We start from the raw sequence: 22,411 nt of genomic DNA on the forward strand, positions 1-22,411 counted from the left end.
ACTAAGTCTAATAGCTGTAGGAAATTCATGTTCTGCATTTAGTGGCTCTAATTTTGCAACGCTGTTTCATTATGTCTCTATACTGCTGGAAAAATATAATCAAGGTTGCAAGCACTCCACTTATTTTGAAAATGGCCGCTATTTAAATCAAGTTGTTGTTCCTTATTCCAATCAGAATGATCCTAATTTCGTTCACTTGTGTTCCTAATTCCGGTCATTCCAAGTAATTATCAAGTTGACAAAATAATCATATTATCATAGGTTGTTATAGCTATATTTATATTTTATATGTCGAAATACATTTGTTTACTTATCAATACATTTTTGTTCTATAATAATTTGAAGTAATAACATTGGATTGTTTTAATGTTGTTGCGTTTTTGAGAGCTTTCTGGGAAAACTGCAAAATTCCACCAGACTGAAAAAGTGTCAAACGTCGCGTCAAAGTCGGGTTAAATTGTATCGAATGTTGGACCAATGTTGGACCAATGTTGGGCCCACATCGCATAACTGTTGGGTCTATGTTGGGTTTGGGGACCAAAATAAAAACAGGTCAATGATAGGTTTATGTCGGGTTTGACGTCATCTATAAATCTTTAAACCTACGACACCACAATTTATGCTTGCTAGCTGGGGTTACTAACCAATGATATGAACCAAACATCAATCGTCAGGGACCCTTGACTGATGCTGGAGTTGGTTGTTTCGATTGTACTGCAGATTTTTTCATAGTTTCCTTTGCATTTACATGGTGATTGGAATTAGGAGCAAGTACAACCTGTAGTATCCTAATTCCGGTCATGTGCCTTTTTCATTTCTAGTATCAGAAGTCTTCTTCGAAAAGTTGATTTGATGTTAAATTTATAAAAATATGTCCATTGTTGTTCTGCTATGATGTTTTTTTGATTGATTTTGTTAGTATTTCAATGAAAATACATTAAATGTATAAATTGATGCAATTCACAGGTCCGCAAAAGAAAAAAAAGTAATATGGCGGCCGATTGGATAATTAATGGCATTTAATGTATTTTCACAATAATACACAAGAAACCCATTAACTTTTTGATTATATTCTGGCGTGGACATAATTATTGAAAATTACAAAAATCAATTTGCTAAAGATTTGCAGAAATTTTGGCAAGTACTCGGTGTTTTGATTCGTGTGAACGGAATTAGGAGCTGATTGGAATTAGGCGCGGTCACGGTATCCTAATTCCGGTCATGTGCCTTTTTCATTTCTAGTATCAGAAGTCTTCTTCGAAAAGTTGATTTGATGTTAAATTTATAAAAATATGTCCATTGTTGTTCTGCTATGATGTTTTTTTGATTGATTTTGTTAGTATTTCAATGAAAATACATTAAATGTATAAATTGATGCAATTCACAGGTCCGCAAAAGAAAAAAAAGTAATATGGCGGCCGATTGGATAATTAATGGCATTTAATGTATTTTCACAATAATACACAAGAAACCCATTAACTTTTTGATTATATTCTGGCGTGGACATAATTATTGAAAATTACAAAAATCAATTTGCTAAAGATTTGCAGAAATTTTGGCAAGTACTCGGTGTTTTGATTCGTGTGAACGGAATTAGGAGCTGATTGGAATTAGGCGCGGTCACGGTATCCTAATTCCGGTCATGTGCCTTTTTCATTTCTAGTATCAGAAGTCTTCTTCGAAAAGTTGATTTGATGTTAAATTTATAAAAATATGTCCATTGTTGTTCTGCTATGATGTTTTTTTGATTGATTTTGTTAGTATTTCAATGAAAATACATTAAATGTATAAATTGATGCAATTCACAGGTCCGCAAAAGAAAAAAAAGTAATATGGCGGCCGATTGGATAATTAATGGCATTTAATGTATTTTCACAATAATACACAAGAAACCCATTAACTTTTTGATTATATTCTGGCGTGGACATAATTATTGAAAATTACAAAAATCAATTTGCTAAAGATTTGCAGAAATTTTGGCAAGTACTCGGTGTTTTGATTCGTGTGAACGGAATTAGGAGCTGATTGGAATTAGGCGCGGTCACGGTACTTTATTTTTCATTTTGCTCAAGCACTGTTCAAAAACAAAGAAAAACTTTTCTGCTTATCGCATTTGTACCTCCGGGCCTCCACATCCGCTTCGGCCCCGGACCCACACAATCCTTAATGCGGGCCTACGTTTGTCATTCTAGCGCATTAAATTCGCCAAGTTCGTTTAATCAGCCTTTGTCAATCAAGTAATTAGGATGTGATCCAGCATATCCAAGTGGCAGATTCTTCGAAAATAGTTAGGTTTAAACACCGGGTGTCCAAAATATATACTTAAGAGGGTCCAAATAAATTGGGGTGTCCAAAATAGTGAAAACTAATGCTTCAAAAATCAGTTATTTTCATCAAATTTTCTGCCAGAAATGACCTTGTGGGTATTTTTGACGGACAGTGGAGGCTTTTACGGTCATACCAACATCATCATTGTGTGTTGTGTTTGATTTTAGCTTAAATTCAAACTAATGTCCTCTAGGGGTCCAACATTCGACCATTACCCTACCTGTCGAGGGCTGAAAATTCCGAAATTTGTCTATGGTCATGGTGGTGCTGAGGAAATTTGAAGATGTAAACAAACACGTATATCCAGGGCCGGATCTAAGGGGGGGCAGGGCCCCGGGCCCCACATTTTAGGGGCCCCACAAAAACCATTTTTGCTTGCTACACATTTACTTTATTTTTCATTTTGTTCAAGCACTAAGAAAAACTTTTCTGCTTATCGCATTTGTACCTCCGAGGGGCCTCCACATTCGCTTCGGCCCCGGACCCACACAATCCTTAATGCGGGCCTACGTTTATCATTCTAGCGCATTAAATTCGCCAAGTTCGTTTAATCAGCCTTTGTCAATCAAGACTTGTACTTACTTGTACTTGTAGTACTTAGTAATATAGGATGTGATCCAGTACATTGAACTTCAATGATTGAAGTGACAGATGTTTCGAAAGTAGTTTCAATCTCGTTTGAACACCGGGTGTTCAAAATATATAAACTAAGTTTTTTTTTACACGGGGATACGACTGTGTAAAAACCCGTGCTAATTTGGGAACCCGTGTAAAAAAACGTGGGAAATCTGAAAATAATTAAAAAGGTCCTTACCTTCGGTTATCCGATGATTGTCTTAGAGAGTTAAAGACCAAAGGGAGGGGGTAGTATAGTAATGGTTGATTGTTGGGATTAGTGGGGCAGTGGGCAAGGAATGGGTTATGGGGAGCATAAGGTACACCGTGGCAAGTTGAAACGCGAAGTTTTAAAATAGATTTCAATACAATTTGGAAATTTATCCATCGCTAAGAGATTGTTTGAATCAAAAACTAACTGTTTATCATTAATAGACAACATCATGTAGACCCGCTGTTTCATCTTGCCCCGGTGTACCTTAGTGCATATTACATACTGGTTCCAAGGAAGATTTCAGAGGATATTTTGGGGTGTTAAGGACTGTTTAGACGGACGAAGCGAAGGATTAAGGAGGCTGTCAACACCCCACAGGTCTATGGAGCATGGCCCAAGTAACAATCTTGGTTTTATTTGTTTTTATGACACGGTAGTTGACAACCTTGTTACACTACGGAAATATTCCCATTTTGTTTTAAAAATTAATTCCAATTGTAATGTTTTGTCATATATTTCCATGAAGTTTTTTCCCGAATCAATTTACTTTTCCTGCAGCAGCAACAGAAGCTGCCAGCAGCCCAAGTATAGATGACAGCTTCTAAGGTATGCTACATCGCCATTTTTTCCACCCTTACATAAAAAAAGGTTTTGAAATCCCATTTGAGCTCTGTGCAAAACTATTTACCACTACTGATGCAAAGGAAGATCTAGCATACCTAAGAGAACTGTCATCTGTACTTGGGCCAGCAGCAGTCAATATTATTATCGTTTTATGGTACATTTGAAGAGCTCAACAAGAAGATACCAATTCGCCTAGAAGACAACTTGTGAAGTACAACAGTTTTTGGAGAATCTTAAAATTAGTTCTCCAAGTTTATCATAGGATGGGCCCCTTTCGTCTTATGGCGGGTTCATGATTGTTTTGACGTAGTTATGCAGAGTAATTTATGTTTGGTTTTGAAGAATAGGTGTTGAAGAATTTTTCAAAAGCATTATAAAATTAATGTTAGTGGTGTAGAGAAAGATGTTCCAGGACCCCCAAGAACTTCCGCGAGTAAGAGCTTTGATACCTACGAGGCTTTAATATTCTCTAATAATTGTTGTTACATTTCTGATACGGTGCAATATCCTACAGGTTCATTGAGCATTGTGCTGAAGAGAATTAATTTCCAAAGATATGCTAGGTCTTCCATGAACTTCCGCGAGTGAAGGCTTTAAGATCTACAAACGTAATCAATGGATTGTTGTTTCATTACTGATACGCTGTAATTATAGATAGTACAGGGTGTCTACTACCTGGAAAAACTGGAAAATCGGGAATCCTCAGGGAATATCGTGAAAACTCAGGGAAATTTTGGACCAATGAAAAAAACAATAAAACATTGGGTCGCATGAATAAAAAGTAGCGAATTTCAATACTTGTAGATCTACTCAGAAATGGAGTCCACAGAGTTTACTACATCATGGGTCTAAATTAAAAAAAAATCGATTGTTTAGGGTTAGTGTATCCATCTAAAAAAATGGCTACAACGGATTTTCCAGAATTTCTGTCTTTCTGGAATTTCTTTGGAAATACCTCTTGAAATTCCTCCCAGAGTTTCTTTTACTAGATTTCTTCTGTATTTTTTCACGCCATTGGTATTTCTTTTTGAATTCCTACCAGCATTTTTCCTAGATTCGAACATTTCTTCCCTGGATTCTTCCCTGAGAATCTTCCGGAATTCCGATTGATTTCTTCTGGAATTTTTACGGGGATCATACATAATTTCTCTAGAGATTTTCCTAGTACAGCATCCGCTCGGTAACTGACTGCTGTTTATGGAGGTTTTCACTAATTATTGGCTGCGGGAACTGTGTGATAAATATGTGTCTGACAATGATCATCCCTCAGTGGGTATAGAGTCTTGTCCCAACACGTCTGCTGGACTGCTGTTTATGGAGTTTTTCACTCACAGTGCAACATTTTTTTGTCTCAAGAACAAACTTATGTGTCTCCGAAGGGTTTTGGGCCGCTGAATCCGAATCCGGGCTCAGATTTGCTCTAACACGTCACAATTTTGAGCTATACCTAAATTTATAGGGCAAAATATGCGATTTTGGGCTCTTTTGACAGCAAGCCATTCAGCAAGAAAGTATTTTTTTAAGCAATCAAAAGGTTAATTGGTCAATTAACATCTAAATTAACGACTCATACAAAATATTTCGTTTTACCTAATCAAATTTGATAGATTTTAGCATTTTATGTTAGTATGAAAACTACTACTCTTTCCGGGATTTCTTCCGAAGTCTTTCCTGTAATTTCTTCAAGTAGTTTCCGATAGCTTTCTTTTCCTTCTATTTCTACAGAAGTTTCAGCTGGTATATTTCCCAAATGTAGTCGCGAGATTTCTTTTGAGATTTTTCGGAGCTTCTGATTCTGACAAACTGGACTTTCTCCTAAGATGTTTTACAGAATCTTCTGGGATTTCTGCAGGAGCTACAGCTGGTGTTTCTTATGGAGTTCGTCCCGTGATTTTTTTTCGAATATTTTCCAAGGCTTTTCCTTGTAGTTGATTATCTAATTTCTTGCAGTGTTTCACCTGAGATTATTTTCTTATAGATTTTCATATTTCCAGAGCTCTTTTCAGAACCTCTACCAGAAACTATCCCGACATTCTGGATGCTCCTCTTTGGAATTTCTTTAAAAATTACTTCCGGAGTTCATTCGGGATTTTTTCAAGGAGTTTTTCTCGGAATATCTCCTGGGATAACTTACGAGATTTCTTGTAAGAAATTCTTTGAAAAGTATCTGAAGAAATCTCGGTCAAATTTTGCGAAAATCTCTGCAAAGACTTATCGAGAGGAACTATGGAAAGCCTGGAACACATAGCGTCCGTTCCGTCGAGGTTTGCGTTTTTCTGACAGTTTTCCCATGGAAAATGTGTCAAACTGCTGTCTCTCATAGGCAAACGTATGCATTGTGTGGGGCACTGAAGAAATCCTGAGTGAAAATTTAAGGAAATTTAAGGAGGAACTCTGAAAAACTCTAAAAATAATCCCGAGAGAAATAACGTGCGAAATCCCACAAGGAAACCGACGAGAAATATCTGAAAACTGCCTCTAGAAAAAATCCCTGGAAGAACTTCTGCGAAAATCCCTAGAGAAACTCTTGAAAAACTATCCTGAAACCACTAGGAGAAATTCCTGGAAGAACTTAGGAAAATATTTGGAAAGATCTACGGGAGAAATCCAGCGAGAAACTCTGGAAGAAAGTCCGGGGGGTACGTACTCTAGCAGAATAATACGTAAATAGATAGAAGAAATGCGTAAAAACCTCTGGATGTACTTGGGAAAACTGTAGAAAGCCAGAAAAGAAAAAACTTTGATAATTCAAGAGAAAACTCTGCGAGAAACTGGAAATGAATTTAAAGGAGGAATTTTGGACGGATTTGAAGGAGAAATGCAAAACTTTGGTGGGCTTCGTGGCCGTGCGGTTAGCGGCGTCAGTCGTTTAGGCGTGTTGTGAGTGCCACGGAATGAGGGTTCGATTCCCGCTCCAGCCGGAGGAAACTTTTCGTCAAACGAAAAATCTTCCACTGGTCCACTGGGTGTTCCGTGTTGTCCGTCGCCTAATGTTAGTGAATGTTCAGTATGTGCTCTTAGGACCTGATGTGCTCATGATGACAGTGATGTAACAACAATCCATCGACTACGCTTGTAGATCTTAAGTCGCTTACTCGCGAAAGCCCTTGGATAACTCAAGTTTTTGGATAACCTAGAACATCTTTAAATTATTTCTTTACAGAACCATACTGCAGAAACCGCCTGTAGGAAAACCCCCATTTTACCCATCATAGCCACCAATGTATTAAACACCCTTTCCCCCCTCACTCACCAAACAGAACCCCCACCAACTCCACCCATCCCTTGTAGGTCTGTAGGGTTCAGATCTCTTACATCATCATCCGCCCCCCCTCCTACCACTCCGCAACCTTGCAACTCTTCCCAATAAACCCCCTTTTATTTTTTTAGTAAGAGTTCCCTTCTAGACACTTAGTGCGAGAAAGTTGAAAAACCCGTGTTATTTAATTCGCGAATCCGTGTAAAAAAACGTGTTAATTCGAGAAACTGTGTAAAAAAGCCGTGTAAAAAAACATGTTGTTACGCATGGTCGCGTATCCTAAATTTGAAGGCAACCTCAGATGTACTTGATGTAGTGACCACTGGTATTTTAAAATAATGTACATACACAGCATAAAAGAGAGAAGAGTAAAGAGAAAGTGATGAGAGAAGGAAGTAATATACGGAGATGATTGTATGATACGGATTTAAATAAAATAGAAATGTTATGACTATGAAGATAACCAGTGTTTAACCGTTATGTGTCCGACAAACTTTTTGCTTCTTTCTACACCGTGTATTTTGAATGGGTGCTGGGTACCCGGGTACTCTGTCGGCCACATAAGGGTTAATTGTAATTCTTCAACCCGAATCCCAGACATGGATAACAATTATGTGTAACTTTTGGAGTACACAATACTTGAGAACCCCTGCGGTTCAATACTATACACCTAGACCTAAAAGAATATTAATTGAATAGGGATTGCCAGTATAGAACGAGGAGGTGTAAATTAATTAAGGTGAATGTATTTATTAATATTCAAATAAACTTTATTTTTAGCTTTTTAGTTAACTAAGATTGTAACCGTCGTGTTTGCTGTAAGATTCGGTTCACTGTTATCCACAACAAACACCTCCCGCAACACGTGTAAAAAAAGACCTTAGTGTACTTCAGAGGGAACAAAATGCTAGGATGTCCAAAAATAGTGGAGATTAATGCTTAAAAAAACAGTATTTTCCATTAAATTTTCAGCCAGAAATGACCTTGTATGGGTATTTTTGACGGACAATGGAAGTGTTCGGATTAGTGGAAATCAATTTCTGTAGCAATCTTGGTGTAGACAGCTCAAACTGCAAAATGACCTTTAACTAGAATACTTAATTATCCCATACAATCGTATACTTACAAAATACTGATATCTCTTTGGCCAATCCGAACGTACCCAATAGTTAATGAATGAATCCTCCTTTACCCTACTAAATTAAGCATCAAAATTCAATATTTGGAATAATTCAATATTATTTGTTACTCACTAATTATGAGCCACTGCGTAACGGTACGTCGCTCTACAAGGGTCTTTATCACACCTCAGCGATATATACTACAAAACATATACATATAGGTAAGTATTTAACTTTTTATCCATCTAATTCATTTACCCTCTACCTTATCAGCAATCAAAAAAATCTTCTACTTCAATCCGCACAATATTCCGACAATAATTTCAATTTTAACTTCTTCGACAATTTCCCACCTAGCATTCCAAAATCACTTTCTCCATGAGTCATCACATTTCTCCTCTTCAGGAAGCTTTCACGATCATACTAACTCCTTGATTGATTATGTGAACACCCTCTGAATCTGTTTGATTCTGACTTAAATTCAATCTAATGTGTCCCTATGGATAAGCAGGCACGTTTTCCGTTTAACAGATCCGTTTTACGATTCGAATTTCTGTAGTGCGATTGACCTTCACGGATAACAAGTTTCGTCGAATCTTCGTATAATTCCTGGAAGAAAAATCAGCATAGAGTGTGCATGAAGCATTTGAAGATTTTAGTTGTATAGCAGAGCGACACACAGGGATATGAACCGATAATGGTAAGGATGCAGAAGGACCATTTGGAGCATCTGGGAATTCGTCACCTCGGCGGATCACACACCTGGTCTGAGGGGGCGAGTCTACAGCATGTTACAAAGATAAAAGAAATTAAAACACATAGAACCATAAAAATGCACAAATTAGATATATTACCAAGTGACACAGCACAACACAAGATATAAATGTGCCCTGTTATCCAGATGAATAACACCTTCCGATCGCAGGATGACGTGGTTTCATAATTGTTCCAGGTCCATTAGTCATCCTGGAATAGTGTTTTGTATGGCATTTCGCCATTTAGTTGGCAGTCATTGTTGCTGTTTTCATAGCTTGATTTTGTCTAAGAAAACCAATCCTAATCGGGCATCCCAATTCGGGTTTTATCACTCTATAACTTGAAGTCTGTGTCAGAGAAATATTTGTATCTCTAGTACTTAACCGCTGTACGAAATGGCCTGAAAGTTGGCAATCAAAGTGGGATTGCATTTTTATTATGCCAGAACCTTATAAATGTGCATTAAAGTTATGGGAATAAGTTAAAATAAAACATACAACACAAAGAACGCACAAATAACAAACTTATAACACATTAATTGTAACAAATATTATACCCGTAACAAGGACCATCGTCGAACGAGTACCGAAGTCGAAAACGATCATCAATAGCCAAGTTGTTACCTTCGTTAATGGAGCAGGAGAAAAACCGTCATCTTCTAACAGCATGCGGAGTGCAAAATCAGAATGAAATTCGTTAGACTGGAGCTGGGTGATCCATTTCCGGTACCAGAGAGTTGCGAACCGGAAGCAACACAAGCAAGACGCATCGAAGATGACCAGGTTCATGCGGAAGAATATCAGAGCTTGACCTGTGATAATTTATGTCATAAGTAAAAAGTTGATAATTTCCCTGACCCAGTGACGTGTTAAATTCTGCATTCCCTCCGCGATCATCTTCAAATCCGCCCCTATCACAGCATTGATGCGCAGCGGACGGAAACTCTCCGCTATACAGCGCACCACTTCCGAAGTTAGGTCCGACGCTTAGATTTGGAGAAAAAAACATTTTCGCTAGTCGAAAATTCCGTGTTTCAACTGCACGGAGAATAACTACGTTTGCTGAACAACACTTAATTGAGGCTGTTCATAAACCACGCAGACCAAATTTTGGCCATTTCAGACCCCCTCCCCCCTCGTAGGTTAGCCAAGGGCTGAAAGTTTCTTAAATAAAGAAATCAACCCCTCGTAGACTTTCGTTCATAAAAAAAATGTGTATGGAGCGTAACTGCTTCCAAGTATGGAACAGCATATTTTAGTAATAAAAGGAAAAATGCTGGTCCTTATTACATTTCATGCCTTGTTTAAAGTTGAAGGTCTCGGTTTGCTTGTGTCCGAAAATGATCTTGAAACAAGGAGTACCTGATTAGTATTCTTAATTTTTTTTTTGTTGTACACTGGTTTGAGGCAGTAAGGACTAGGGTTCCGATTGTGGTTCCGATGCACGGACTACTAAAGTCGGTACGAGTAAAGTTTTACTTCCTCCGCTATCGCGAGTTCCCCGGGTTATTTCCGTCCGCTTTCGGTGCTGGCCTGTCCACTGCGTTGCCTGCTGGGTGTCCGCCGGTTAGTCCCACAGTGTGTTAAAGTGGGTGGAAAGAGACGAACCAGCCAAGGTCTGAAAGTCTCTATAATAGAGTAATGCGGGGCAAAAGTTCGCACCTAACTTTTCTTCGTTAAACGGGTCCCTATCATGTTGCCTTCAAAACGTAGTACTAGATTTTTTCGCGTTCCTTTAGTAGTTTTAGTAATACAATTTTTAATACAAGTACTCCAATGCGAACTTTTGCCCCATAGTGGGGGCAAAAGTTCGCATTATGCGGGGCAAAAGTTCGCACCTTGTACAGGGTAGTTTATTGGTGTGATGTTCATTTATTTCATGTTAATTCATGTTCGTCTTTTCACTCAAGCCATAAAATCTGTTTCTTTCTGTTCTTAGCATTACGGCCCAACTTGAATACGACCTGGTGTTCAGCTTTTGAACATAATGTGTTTTATGAAGACTTCCACAACTATTAACTAAGAGCAGTCCTTTCCAGCATTACTGAAGTTGTCAAAATACATAGTGGGGTAATCATAGAAATACGTGTTGCACAAAAAAAAAACATAAAAAAAACAAATATGCAGCAAAATTGTTGAACGGGACCCTAATAGAATCTTATCCCCCTCAGTATGGTGATGAGTTATAGCTGTCAATTTACAAACTAAGCTATGAAAGACCCCGGTAAAGTAAATGAACATAAGAACTTTAGAAACAAACGAAAAGACACGACGAGGATGACGAAGAAAATGTTTTAAATTTTTTTTTAGCCATTTTTCATTTCTTGGTTTAAATGAGTGAACATAATGTTTGCCTTACAATGGAACTTCTTATAAAACTAAATTCAAACCCTCTGCCGGAACGATTTCAGGATGCATACTACACATATTATACATATATAGTAGTTTCTATACGAAATCATCATTGCTTCAAAGATTCTGTAATTATATTGATGTACTAGATTCAGAAATCTAGTGCGAACTTTTGCCCCACTGTCGAGGTTATAACAATGTTCCTTTCTGTCTGCAAGACGCACTAGTAGTTTATTGTTTATTCGAGTGCACCTCTCGAACTACTGTGCAATACCGATTCTCTGACATCAAGAGGTTATGAGATTCTTCTTCTTCCTGTTACTACAAATTATTATTCTAAAAGGCCCAAAAATTATATCAAAACACCTAGAAACACATTATTTCGCATAACTCTGCCAAACCAAAACGAAATCGTTCCAATTTTTATTGACGAGTAACTAACCTGATTATGTGCCGAACCCATACAGATTTGTTTGGGTTCTTAACTCGTGCTCAGAAAAAGACACACTGCGAACTTTTGCCCCGCATTACTCTATAGCTAAATCAATCAAAGTGGGCGACATAACATATTTCGTCTAAACATTGGCCTTTGTAGAGATGAAATAAAATAGCGGGTTTGAAAAATAAGCTGCCACGCAGCTCCAACTGAAAATCCCTAAAATTGTTGCTATTTTTGATGCAGTGTAAGATAACTGCTTTATGGTGCGCAGTCGATCTGTTGTAGGGCATTATTACTTGGAAATTTGACAAACTGAAGCTCTTGTACACACGCACACATAAAGCTGTGTTGAGATAGAGCAAGTGACCAGACACTTCGCTTTGTCGGGGGTAAAGTAAAACCGTAAATTAAAATACACCACGACTTACATGGCGACCGTGACAGGACACTCTGAAGTTACATTTCACCCATAACCTTCTGCATACAAATCAGAAGCAGAAATCCCAAGATGGTGGTCTTAAGGAAGTGTAGGAAGTTTCTATTACGAAAAGTTCTTGGACCGTCCGGAAATCGAACCCGCCGCCCACAGCATTGTCTAGATCTAATTAACCGCGCGTTTACCGCTTCGGCTATACGGGCTGTATGTAAATTCTTTCAAAATAAAGCATCTCCTGTGTATATTTATTCAAGTATATTTCATTCAATAATATTCCACTCTTTTCCGGGTTTTATACAATGTTCGTAGCAAATATGTACACCAGGGATTACACTAAATAAATACTATACACTTACGCACAATTGGCCTTACCTAACAAATGGATCCTGCGATAAAAGATAAAATCTTAACCCTTCTACACTAATATCAGTTTTCAAAGATACAATCGCCCTAGAACAAAACTTTCACTAAACTTACTTTCTATTTATTGGAAAAATAAAAATTAGACAAATAGAGAGAGTGAGGGACAACTAGGGAGACAATATCAACTGCCTGCAGTCTTATGCTTCTTCCTGTGTTACAATTCCCCCCAGCCCAGCACTCCATCTGCAAAGCCCAACAAACCCCAACGTGCTTCTAGTGCACAAATTCGTTTTGCGTGACCGGCAGATGATAGTTTTGCGGTTCCACAATCACGCTGGTGTACTGTGGGCCGCCCGTCGTCACCCCGTTGTGACCGTGGTGGGGATGCTGTTGGGGGACGACATGCTGTTGCTGTTGGTGATGTTGGGCGATGTTGGGATGGTGACCGTTGCCATGGTGATGCTGTTGCTGCTGTTGGCTTACTTTGTACGCATCCATGAAGCCATTGTCGTGATGGCCATTGTTGTTGTTGTTGTTATGACTACTGTTGATGGCGGTGGTGGTGGTGGTGGCAGCACTGTTGCTTCCATTGTTGTTGTTGTTGGCAGCATTGTGCTGGTGATGTAGGGTGTGACTGCTGAGACCACCGTTTAGATGACCATTGGCAGACGGGATGCCATTACTACTGCTGCCGTTGTTGTTGAAACAGTTGAGTCCGAAATGCTGATTGATTTCGTCGTACGATGGCTGCTGATGTTGGATCAGGGTCGTATTGGGGATGTAGGTCGCATTGAGATGGGCTTCGCCATCGGAACTGCTGCAGCTGTTGGAGCTGGCAGAGAACGGTCGCAGCACGTTCGAACCGTCCGCTTGAGGGTCGAACGCCGCTTGATAGAACGTCGGGTCATAGTACGAATCCAGATACTCGCTGGGCGTTCCTCCCTGAGACATGGATTGGTTGGAATCCATCATGAAGCTACCCTGGCTGTTGTACTGATGCTCAAACTCCTGACTGCTCGGATGGTTTCCATGTGGGTTTGGATGTAGAACGCTATTCCCTTGCACCATCTGGTGGAGGCTGTTATCGTCATCAAATTGATGCAGCTGCAGGTAGTTGCTCATCTCCTTCACCAGCAGTGGATTGTGGGGTTGGAGAATGGGTGCCGCTGACTGTTGCTGCTGCTGATGGTGTTGAGAGGGTGATTGCTGCGCGGATTGATGCATTTGTTGCATCGGGACGTGCTGAGGAGGCGAGATCGGCGTGGAAACGCTTGCTGGGGTGGCCAATGGGGTTTTGATTTCCGGTTTGGGAATCATTGGTCCTTGGATTTCGTTCAGAAGCAAGTCGTGTGCTTCTTGTTTGCTGTAAGGAAGACAAAAAGGAATTAGAATTGAATTTGATTGCGAAACGAATGTTAATGCAGAGGCGCCAAAAAGTATGGAACAATATGATATGCGGAAATTTTACGAAACTGTCAATAGCGTGCGGAGAAAAACAACTCTACCCCCTGTTATATGCAATTATCGTAAAGTTAATTTGCTGACAGATGAAACTATGGTAGCTGCCAGGTGAAGAGAGCAGAGACTTTGTTAAATGGAGAGAACCCAAGCGTGTTGACGATGGAAGAGGTGTGGAACCCCATTAAATGATATGAGAAAAAGTCTATCAAGGAGCTGGCGAACAAAAAGGTAGTTGGAATGGACGAACTCCCGGCTGGAATTTTCAAACACGATAGTAAGCAACTTCACGAAATTCTTCAGACTTCACCATACTCTGTTAAAGATATTTAAGAAAGCACTAGGGTAGAAGCTTCAGTTTTGGCCAGCCCGGAGTTTTGGCCATAGTGCGGTATTCAGCCTGTAACGATCTAAATTGACATAAATTTATTTTTTACTAGTAGATTCTTATATAATAATATGATTGCAGCTGTTAAAACCATACATTTTGATTAAAAACCGGAAGAAAAAAATAATTTTCCTTAAAAAATTCGATCCCATATATCTATTTTGGCCAGGGTGCTTCTAATTTGGCCAGTCCCATAAGAAATACACGTGATTGGCCAAAATAGAAACCAAAGCTGAGAATATGGCCAAAACTGCGGCAAGACTTCTATTTTGGCCAGTGCCACTTTTAATACAAAAATCAAGTATTAGCTTGTTTTCTGCATTTTTCTAATAAAGTATAGATAGAAACCTTTCATTTAACACATTGGTAGTTTTCATTGGATTATTGGTTATTTTTATAAAAATGATTTCCCTTAGACTGGCCAAAACCGGTGCTTGCACCCTACCTGATAACTAATCACCAACAACATCATCATGTGCTCTTCGTTCTACCGTCGATGAAGTAGAGGGGAAGCAGCATCGTAGCGATCATTAACAACAGCGTTAGAAAATAAGAGAGTGATCCACAGGCTCTGGTAGTGCCCTATTGGACATAATCGCCTTAGGGGTAGGCGGGGCATAATGAGCAGCTTAAGAATTTTGCCACCAAATCCAGTAAATTAAGCGCAATCAATGTGTAATTTTGACGTATAATCCTTATTTGAACTTTATCTGACAAAAACTAATCGTTGAAATTTCGAATATAGCTATAAATGTAGCAAAATTTAATGTTTTTAAAAACGTATAAAATCGTGGATTGCGTTTTAGAGGTGGGGCATAATGAGCACCCTAGGTGGGGCAGGATGATCAATCCCTGTTTTGTACACAATCAAATGTTAACTGACTGTTCTTGTCAATGATAAAGCATACCAGCAACAACCAATAAGAATTTGAGGGGATTATGGGGTTTAGTTTGTAGGAAACGGTGGAGTTCCATGGAGTTTACTATTAAAGCATTTTTAAACGGTGATAATTAACAAATACTGATTTTTTAAAGCTAATAAATTGAAAATTAATGATAAAACCTTACTATATGCATCGTAACAAAGAAAACCAAAAGTGAAAATCGTTTGTTTAAAATGTTAAAAATTTTCATCATTTTTCCATCAGTTGCTCATTTTGCTCCACCCTACTATCAACTTTTTAAAGTATATTTTTTTAACAAAATAATTATACAAATATTTTGAAAGTCTTACAAATACATTTCATTGACCCAGTAAACATCAAGAAATCTGATAGATACCCATTACGTTCTTATTTTGATTTCAAAACCTTATTTTAGGTCAGCTGATTCTTATAATATTTCCCCAGTACATGACCACTTCACGCATTTTGACTATTTTTTTCAAAGCAAACGGCTTTTTTGACAAATGTTTCGTCATCAATTCATTGGATTTGAGGTAATTAAACTACAATCAAGCAATTTGTTTTGAAAATTTGGAAATTTACAGTGAAAATACAAGGTGCTCATTATGCCCCGCCTACCCCTAAATCAGAAAATAACTTTTAAGTTTTCTACATATTGGACAATTAACATAGTCGAAAAGCACTCAACTTCAAACAACTTAGCTAAAGCAACGTTTCATCTCTTATAGTTCTTGAAATAATATGCATGAGCATGAGCATAGATGACCGCACAATTCGTAGTTGCTACTCCGTGATTGACCAGAGCAATCGAAATTGCACAAGGAACCAATGAATAGGGCTTGGGACTAGCTTACTATTCTCAATGTACACAGGTCGAGAGCTCTCAACTTTAATAAGGTCAATAACGGCGCCGGCCACGTCCTTACGGTCATCGAGGATGGAAGGGAATGTTAGTAAGACAAACGTTGTTAAAAAGACCGCGAATCGCTGCATCTCCACGTTTGTCTCAGGAAGGAATTTTTTGTTAGTAGGGTAAGGTACATTGTCAGTCCGGGAGTCACCTATGGTTGGTGATATGATTTGACAATGGATCAATATACACAAACCGCCGTTAACAACCGACCACTTTTCGACGCAAGAACTAGCCAAAAAGAAAATTCTATCGCGCGTCTCCACTCCACTAGGGAGCAGAAACCTTTAGTCTATTCCACACAGAAATACACTGAACGCGACTCACTTGTCGGCGCCCGGATTTTTTCTCGACCGGCGAACCCGAACTAACATTTTTCACTCTTTTGTGTAAATGCAAAAAATGAAAGAAAATATTTATTATCAACTAAAAGTGTATTGGAAACTAGCGCCGAAGGGAAGCGAAAAATTCGGAACCGACTCAACCACGGCGCGCGCACACTCGTCCCGTCGTCGGAGCCCCGCAGAGAGAAGAGAAAAAAAAACAAATCGCAAAAATTTAGCAAAGCGAGCGCGCGAAGCTTTGCTGCTGCCGAACTACCGCACACTACTGACTGCTTTGCGTCTCGTCGTCGGTGCCCCGCAGAGAAGAAAAACAAATCGCAAAAATCTAGCAAAGCGAGCGCGCGAAACTTTGCTGCTGCCAAACTACCGCACACTGACACTACTGACTGCTTGGCTTCCCGTCGTCGGTGCCCCGCAGAGAAGAAAAACAAATCGCAAAAATCTAGCAAAGCGAGCGCGCGAAACTTTGCTGCTGCCGAACTACCGCACACTGACACTACTGACTGCTTGGCTTCCCGTCGTCGGTGCCCCGCAGAGAAGAAAAACAAATCGCAAAAATCTAGCAAAGCGAGCGCGCGAAACTTTGCTGCTGCCGAACTACCGCACACTGACACTACTGACTGCTTGGCTTCCCGTCGTCGGTGCCCCGCAGAGAAGAAAAACAAATCGCAAAAATCTAGCAAAGCGAGCGCGCGAAACTTTGCTGCTGCCGAACTACCGCACACTGACACTCTCTTATAGTTCTTGAAATAATAGTACAAAAATATAGTGACACCTGATTTTTTTTAACACACTGCATTCTTGCAAGTACCGAGCACTTTAAAAGCATTGATTATAGAATGCCGAGCTTCGCTCAGCCAAGTAGTCAGCTAAATGTTTTAATGATATCTCAACTTGTGAATGCCGAGCATCGTTTCAGGGGGTTCCAGGGAGTCTCAATGGCGCTTTAGGGAATCTCAGAAGGTTCCAGGGTGCCACAGGGGCACTTCAAGGGGTCACAGAGAATTCCAGAGTAGTTACAAAGGGTCTTAGGGCGTTTCAGGGGGTACATGGAGGTCTCAGGAGCGTATCAGGGGTCTCAGGAAGAATATGTAGGTCTCAATGGCGTTTCAGGTTTCCAGAAAGTCACAAGGGCGTTTTTGAAGGGGTTTAAGGGGGTTCCAGTCAGTGTTGCCATGGTAAAATCAGAGGATACCAAATTTCACCGCATTCTATACAGACACGACCCAAGGCAATGACTTCAGTATTGTACCTAATTAAGAACTATTCCGGGAGAACTCCTCCATACATTATTATTCAACGAATTTATTTATTCTTGTAATTATCGCAGAAGCGACATTCTTACTGGAATACCTTTTATCAGTTCTATAAGAATTCATCTCAAAATTTCTAGAAAAATCTACATTATTACCTCCAGGTACAGCCACGAATTCGTTTGGGGATTCATTGAGAATTTACCAAAAATAATGTGGAACCACAAACAAACAGACGTTACACTCTGATGATTCCCATCGTACACTGATTTAACGATCTATTTAAAAAGTTGATAGTTGGCCAACTGCCCACCCGTGGCATTTGCATCGTTTTTGTTCGAGCTTGACGTTTGCCCACTAACGCCACCTTGTTGATTGTTGGTCAAACTCAGTCTTTCTAGCATTGGGCGAATATGTTACCGTGACCATGAATTGAATCGAAAAATGTTCGAAGCGTTACGTCAGTTTGTCGCAGTTATTCTTAGAATGATTTAAGCAAGAATAGCTCTGAAGTTTCCTCTTAGTTTTCCCTTAAAAATGCGTTCATGTTCATTGATTTAATTAAGGGACTCCTCCAAAAGATCTTTCAGAAATTCCCCCAGGATTTTTATTGGCATTTTTCCATTAATAGTGTAACATGTCCACGGGTTTTCTCAGACATTTTCTTCGGAATTCGTCCAGGGATTCTATAGGAAAGTCCTTCATGGATTGCCGCCTAAGTTCATGTTTGCATTCATATTTTTCTTCTAACATTTCTGAATGAATTCCTGCAGATTTTTTTCCTGGAGTTTTTCTGTGAGATTTCTCCGAATTTTTTTCTAGAAATTCATCAGAAATTAATCTAGGAATTCCTTCAGACGTTTCCTCAAAATATGCATTCGAAAGATTTTTTTCGCTAGGACTCGAAGCATCTTTCAAAAATGCCTCTAGGGCTCTCTAGTGCTTTTCCTTAGAAATTCGCCATTTTCCAGAATTATTTTCGAAAACTATTGCTTGAATTTCTCCAGAGATTCCTTCAGGTATTACTGACACATTCTACCGTGACGTTACAACGTTTTGACGCTTTCTGTCAGATTTTCCATTATAACACGTGAATTCGACCTACTACATTTATCAACCCTAGAGTAGAGTCCCTATAATTAGAGTCTGGCGAACTGTCACTTTCGACCGGAGCCAATCGAGCATGATGTCATAGTGTCCTCACCGATAAATGCTACACAGTGACGTCATGCTCGATTGGCTCCGGTCGAAAGTGACAGTTCGCCAGACTCTAACTAGACTGACTCTACCCTAGAGCAGTCGCGTTTTCGACCACCTTTGACGACACCACGGTCACGCTGTGTACCACAAGCGTGAATTTTTCATGGAGCGTGTACTTAGTACACGACGAGACCGGGTTAAGGAATTTCGTCGGGTAGGGTCTTGTACCATTTGGGCAGGTGTACCTATTTTGGGCACTTGCCGTTATAGCCAAGTTAATTTCAAACCAATTGATTTGAATTTTTGTATAGAGTTAGGCACGTACAGTATCTAACTCTGTACAAAAATTTAAATCAATCGGTTTGAAATTGACTTAGTTATACCGGCAAGTGCCCAAAATAGGAACACCTGCCCAAATGGTACAAGACCCTATTTGTTTAAAAATTCCTCTAGAAAATTGGCTTCTTTAACGGTGTTGAAATAATCTGCATGTCAAACTGAGCCGAAATCCAAATTTTCATGAATTTTGGAGCCCGGGAACCTAGTTAAAAATCAATTTGAAGTTTGTATGGGAGCGATTTGTCGAATCACCCCTCGTCGCAGTTTGTACTGGGCGGAGCTGTCAAGCAGTTGCCCAGCTGTCAAAAGGTGATTTCAAAAAATTTCTTTGAAAATGATTGTAGGTACCAAAATAAGGTTTAAAAATCTGAAAAAAAATCATAGTGGCTCAGAAAAAGGTGCTCTTTTGTATAAAATCGAAAAATCAATATATTTTTCATAATTTAAAAACCCAATTCTTGGAAGATTTTTTCTGTGTGATTTTTTTCTCTTGTGGTTTCTTCAATCCAGGCCTTGCTTTGGGTTCATTCAGACCTTCACGGAATCTTTCAGATTTTTTCCGGATATTCTCTCTATAATTTCTGCAGTAATTACTCCAGAATCTATTCCTTCGAAAATTTCAAGTAATTTTTCAAGATTTTTTTTTCTATGAATACTTATAGAAAGTTCTCCAGTTCTTAGTTAAAGATTCCTTAAAAAATGTTTTTTTTTTCATTTCTTCAGTGGAGGCATCTCCAGAAGTTCTTCCAAGGATTTCATCAGAAAATCTTCCAGGGATCCCTCAGAAATTTATTGAGGGATTTCTTCAAGACTTCCAGATTTAAAAGATTACTTCAGAAATTTTGCTTCGGTTACGTCTAGGAATTGTTCAAGAGATAACTTCAGAAATTTCTTCAGGCATTTTTGTCCAGGAATTCCTCCAAAAATAATTTAAAAATTCCTACTATGAATTCCAAAAGTATCTCCAAAAAGTCTTGTAGGAATTTCTGTGGGAAGAAATTTCTCAATTCTCAATTTCTCATGCTTGGAAAAACCTTGTAAAGTATTTTCGAAGTAATCCCTGTAGGGTTTGTGAAACAAATTATAGGGGAATTTCTGAAAAACTACATGGAAGAACTTTTGAAGTAATCCCTTGCTGCGATTTCCGGAAGCATTCCCTAAAATTCTGAAGAAGCCTCTGGAAATTGAAAATATGTCCCCAAAGCAATTTCTGAAGATACCTTCTGTAGAATCCCTGTAGAAATCTTAGGAAGTACTAAATCGCGTGAGATTCGATCCCACGACTCCGTAATCGCTAGAGAGTGCGCCGATGGATTTGGCTTTTGGAGTCAGTTGGGCTTTCTATTCCGCAGGATCGTTACCTGTTCTGTGGCTTGGTTGGTTAATGCGCCGGTCTAGCAAACACGGCGCCGAGAGTTGGAGTCCCACAATTTTTTTTTCACAAATTTGATCTCTCAATTTGTTAATTAGTAACATTGTGTGCCTTTACTTGTTTTTCCAGCAGAGATGGTGAGCTGGTTACTCAGTGAGTAACTTGGAATAATCTTGATGATGTCATTGGCGGGGATCTCACAGGCGCTTCAGGGGGTCTCAGGGGCATTTTAGGGAATCCCGAGGATTTCAGGGGGGACCCTGTAGATCGCAGGAGCATTTCAGGGGTTATCATGGGGTTTCTGGAGGTCCCAGAGGCGCTTAAGGAATGTCAGGAGGTTTCAGGGGGGCCTCATGGGGCTTCAGGAGGGTTCCAGCGAGTCTCTGCGGTGCTTCATGCTATTGAAACGCTTTTGAAATCCCCGTAATCGCTTTGTATTATCCCTGAACACCCGAGACCCCTCCAGAAAAACTCTTGAAACTCCTTGAAATACCCCTGAAATGCCTTGAATCGCTCCTGACACCTTTGTAATCCCATTGAAACGCCCTTGAAATCCCCATAATGTATTTGAAACAGCTTGAAACAAATTCAAAAGATTCCTGAAACCCTACGAAACGACCCTGAAAACCTCTTGAAGCGCCCCTGAAATGCTATCAAACGGCTCTAAAACCTCTCGGGACGATGGTTTCCTGAAACCATCTGAAATTCTTTGAAATGTCTCTTAAACGCCCCTGAAACACCCTTTATAGGTTCCTCGGTTCGATCCCCGTGGGTGCCGGAAAATACGGATTTCCGGGTCCACGTTTTTATATAATACAATGTACGGGATTTTCGGTAGGTTAATAGCAATATCGGTATTCATCATCCCAAGATTGCTTCGGCATATCGTATGACACTGTATCTGACCAGCCTGGAATCATAAAACGTGTTGACCTTGAAGCTGTAATTCGGAACACACTTCCCGTGAGGCCATGGATGGCCATGCATATTTTAAGGTATCCTAACCTCAACAATGTGATGTATGACGTATAACGTGGAGTATTCGAACGGAAAGTGTTGTGTACCATCTACGGCGGAGTGCAGATGGAAGACGGGGCTTGGAGAAGGCGAATGAATCACAAGCTGCATCAGCTGCTGAGAGAAGCAACCATCGTCCACACCGCGAAAATCGGGAGCTTACGGTTGGTGGTTCACGTCATCAGGATGTCGGATAGCAACCCGACTAAAATGGTTCTCGAGAGTCATCCGACCGGTACAAGAAGACGTGGTGCGCAACGAGCTAGGTGGGTCATACAAATGGAGGACGATCTGCGGACCCTTTGCAGAGTGCGGAACTGTTCAGTCTTCAGTCTTAAGACACACAGCCATGGACCGAGAGGAATGGAGACAGCTACTATGTACAGCAGAGGCCACTCAGGCCTTAGTCTGATCGGTAAGATACCCGAATAAAAAATACAGTAGAAAAACCGAACGTTGTATTGTAACAGTACTATTTAGAACCATATTTTTACAATAGACACCACTGTAAAAATAAAAATACAAAAACAATTAGATGTAATGTAGACACCATACCGTGAATTGTAAATAAGATTTTTACAATATATTATACAGGTTGTTAAGTATCGTAACAATATAAAAAAATATTTTTCTCCATATATATTTTTTTGCAAAACCATTCATTTTATTGTTAATGAATTGTTCAAAATACTGAAACGTGGGTTTAAATATACCGTACA

The 22,411-nt window shown here is 39.5% G+C and overlaps 2 protein-coding genes across 2 annotated transcripts in view; one reads left to right on the forward strand and one right to left on the reverse strand.

The window, feature by feature from the left end:
• LOC115268983 (uncharacterized) overlaps positions 1-15,876 on the forward strand; it is a 50,952-nt gene extending 35,076 nt beyond the window's left edge. Inside the window, exon 3 of the transcript XR_009996088.1 lies at positions 14,957-15,876. The gene's annotated coding sequence lies outside the window, so the exon portion shown is untranslated. The remainder of the gene's footprint in view (positions 1-14,956) is intronic.
• The window catches only part of LOC115253434 (protein single-minded), a 69,180-nt gene continuing 59,174 nt past the window's right edge, over positions 12,406-22,411 (reverse strand). The window contains exon 6 of the mRNA XM_029854913.2: positions 12,406-13,869. Within this exon, the coding sequence (XP_029710773.1) occupies positions 12,780-13,869 (1,090 nt within the window). The 3' untranslated portion in view covers positions 12,406-12,779. The remainder of the gene's footprint in view (positions 13,870-22,411) is intronic.

Source organism: Aedes albopictus, chromosome 1 (genome assembly GCF_035046485.1).
Source record: "Aedes albopictus strain Foshan chromosome 1, AalbF5, whole genome shotgun sequence".
NCBI lineage: Eukaryota > Metazoa > Arthropoda > Insecta > Diptera > Culicidae > Aedes > Aedes albopictus.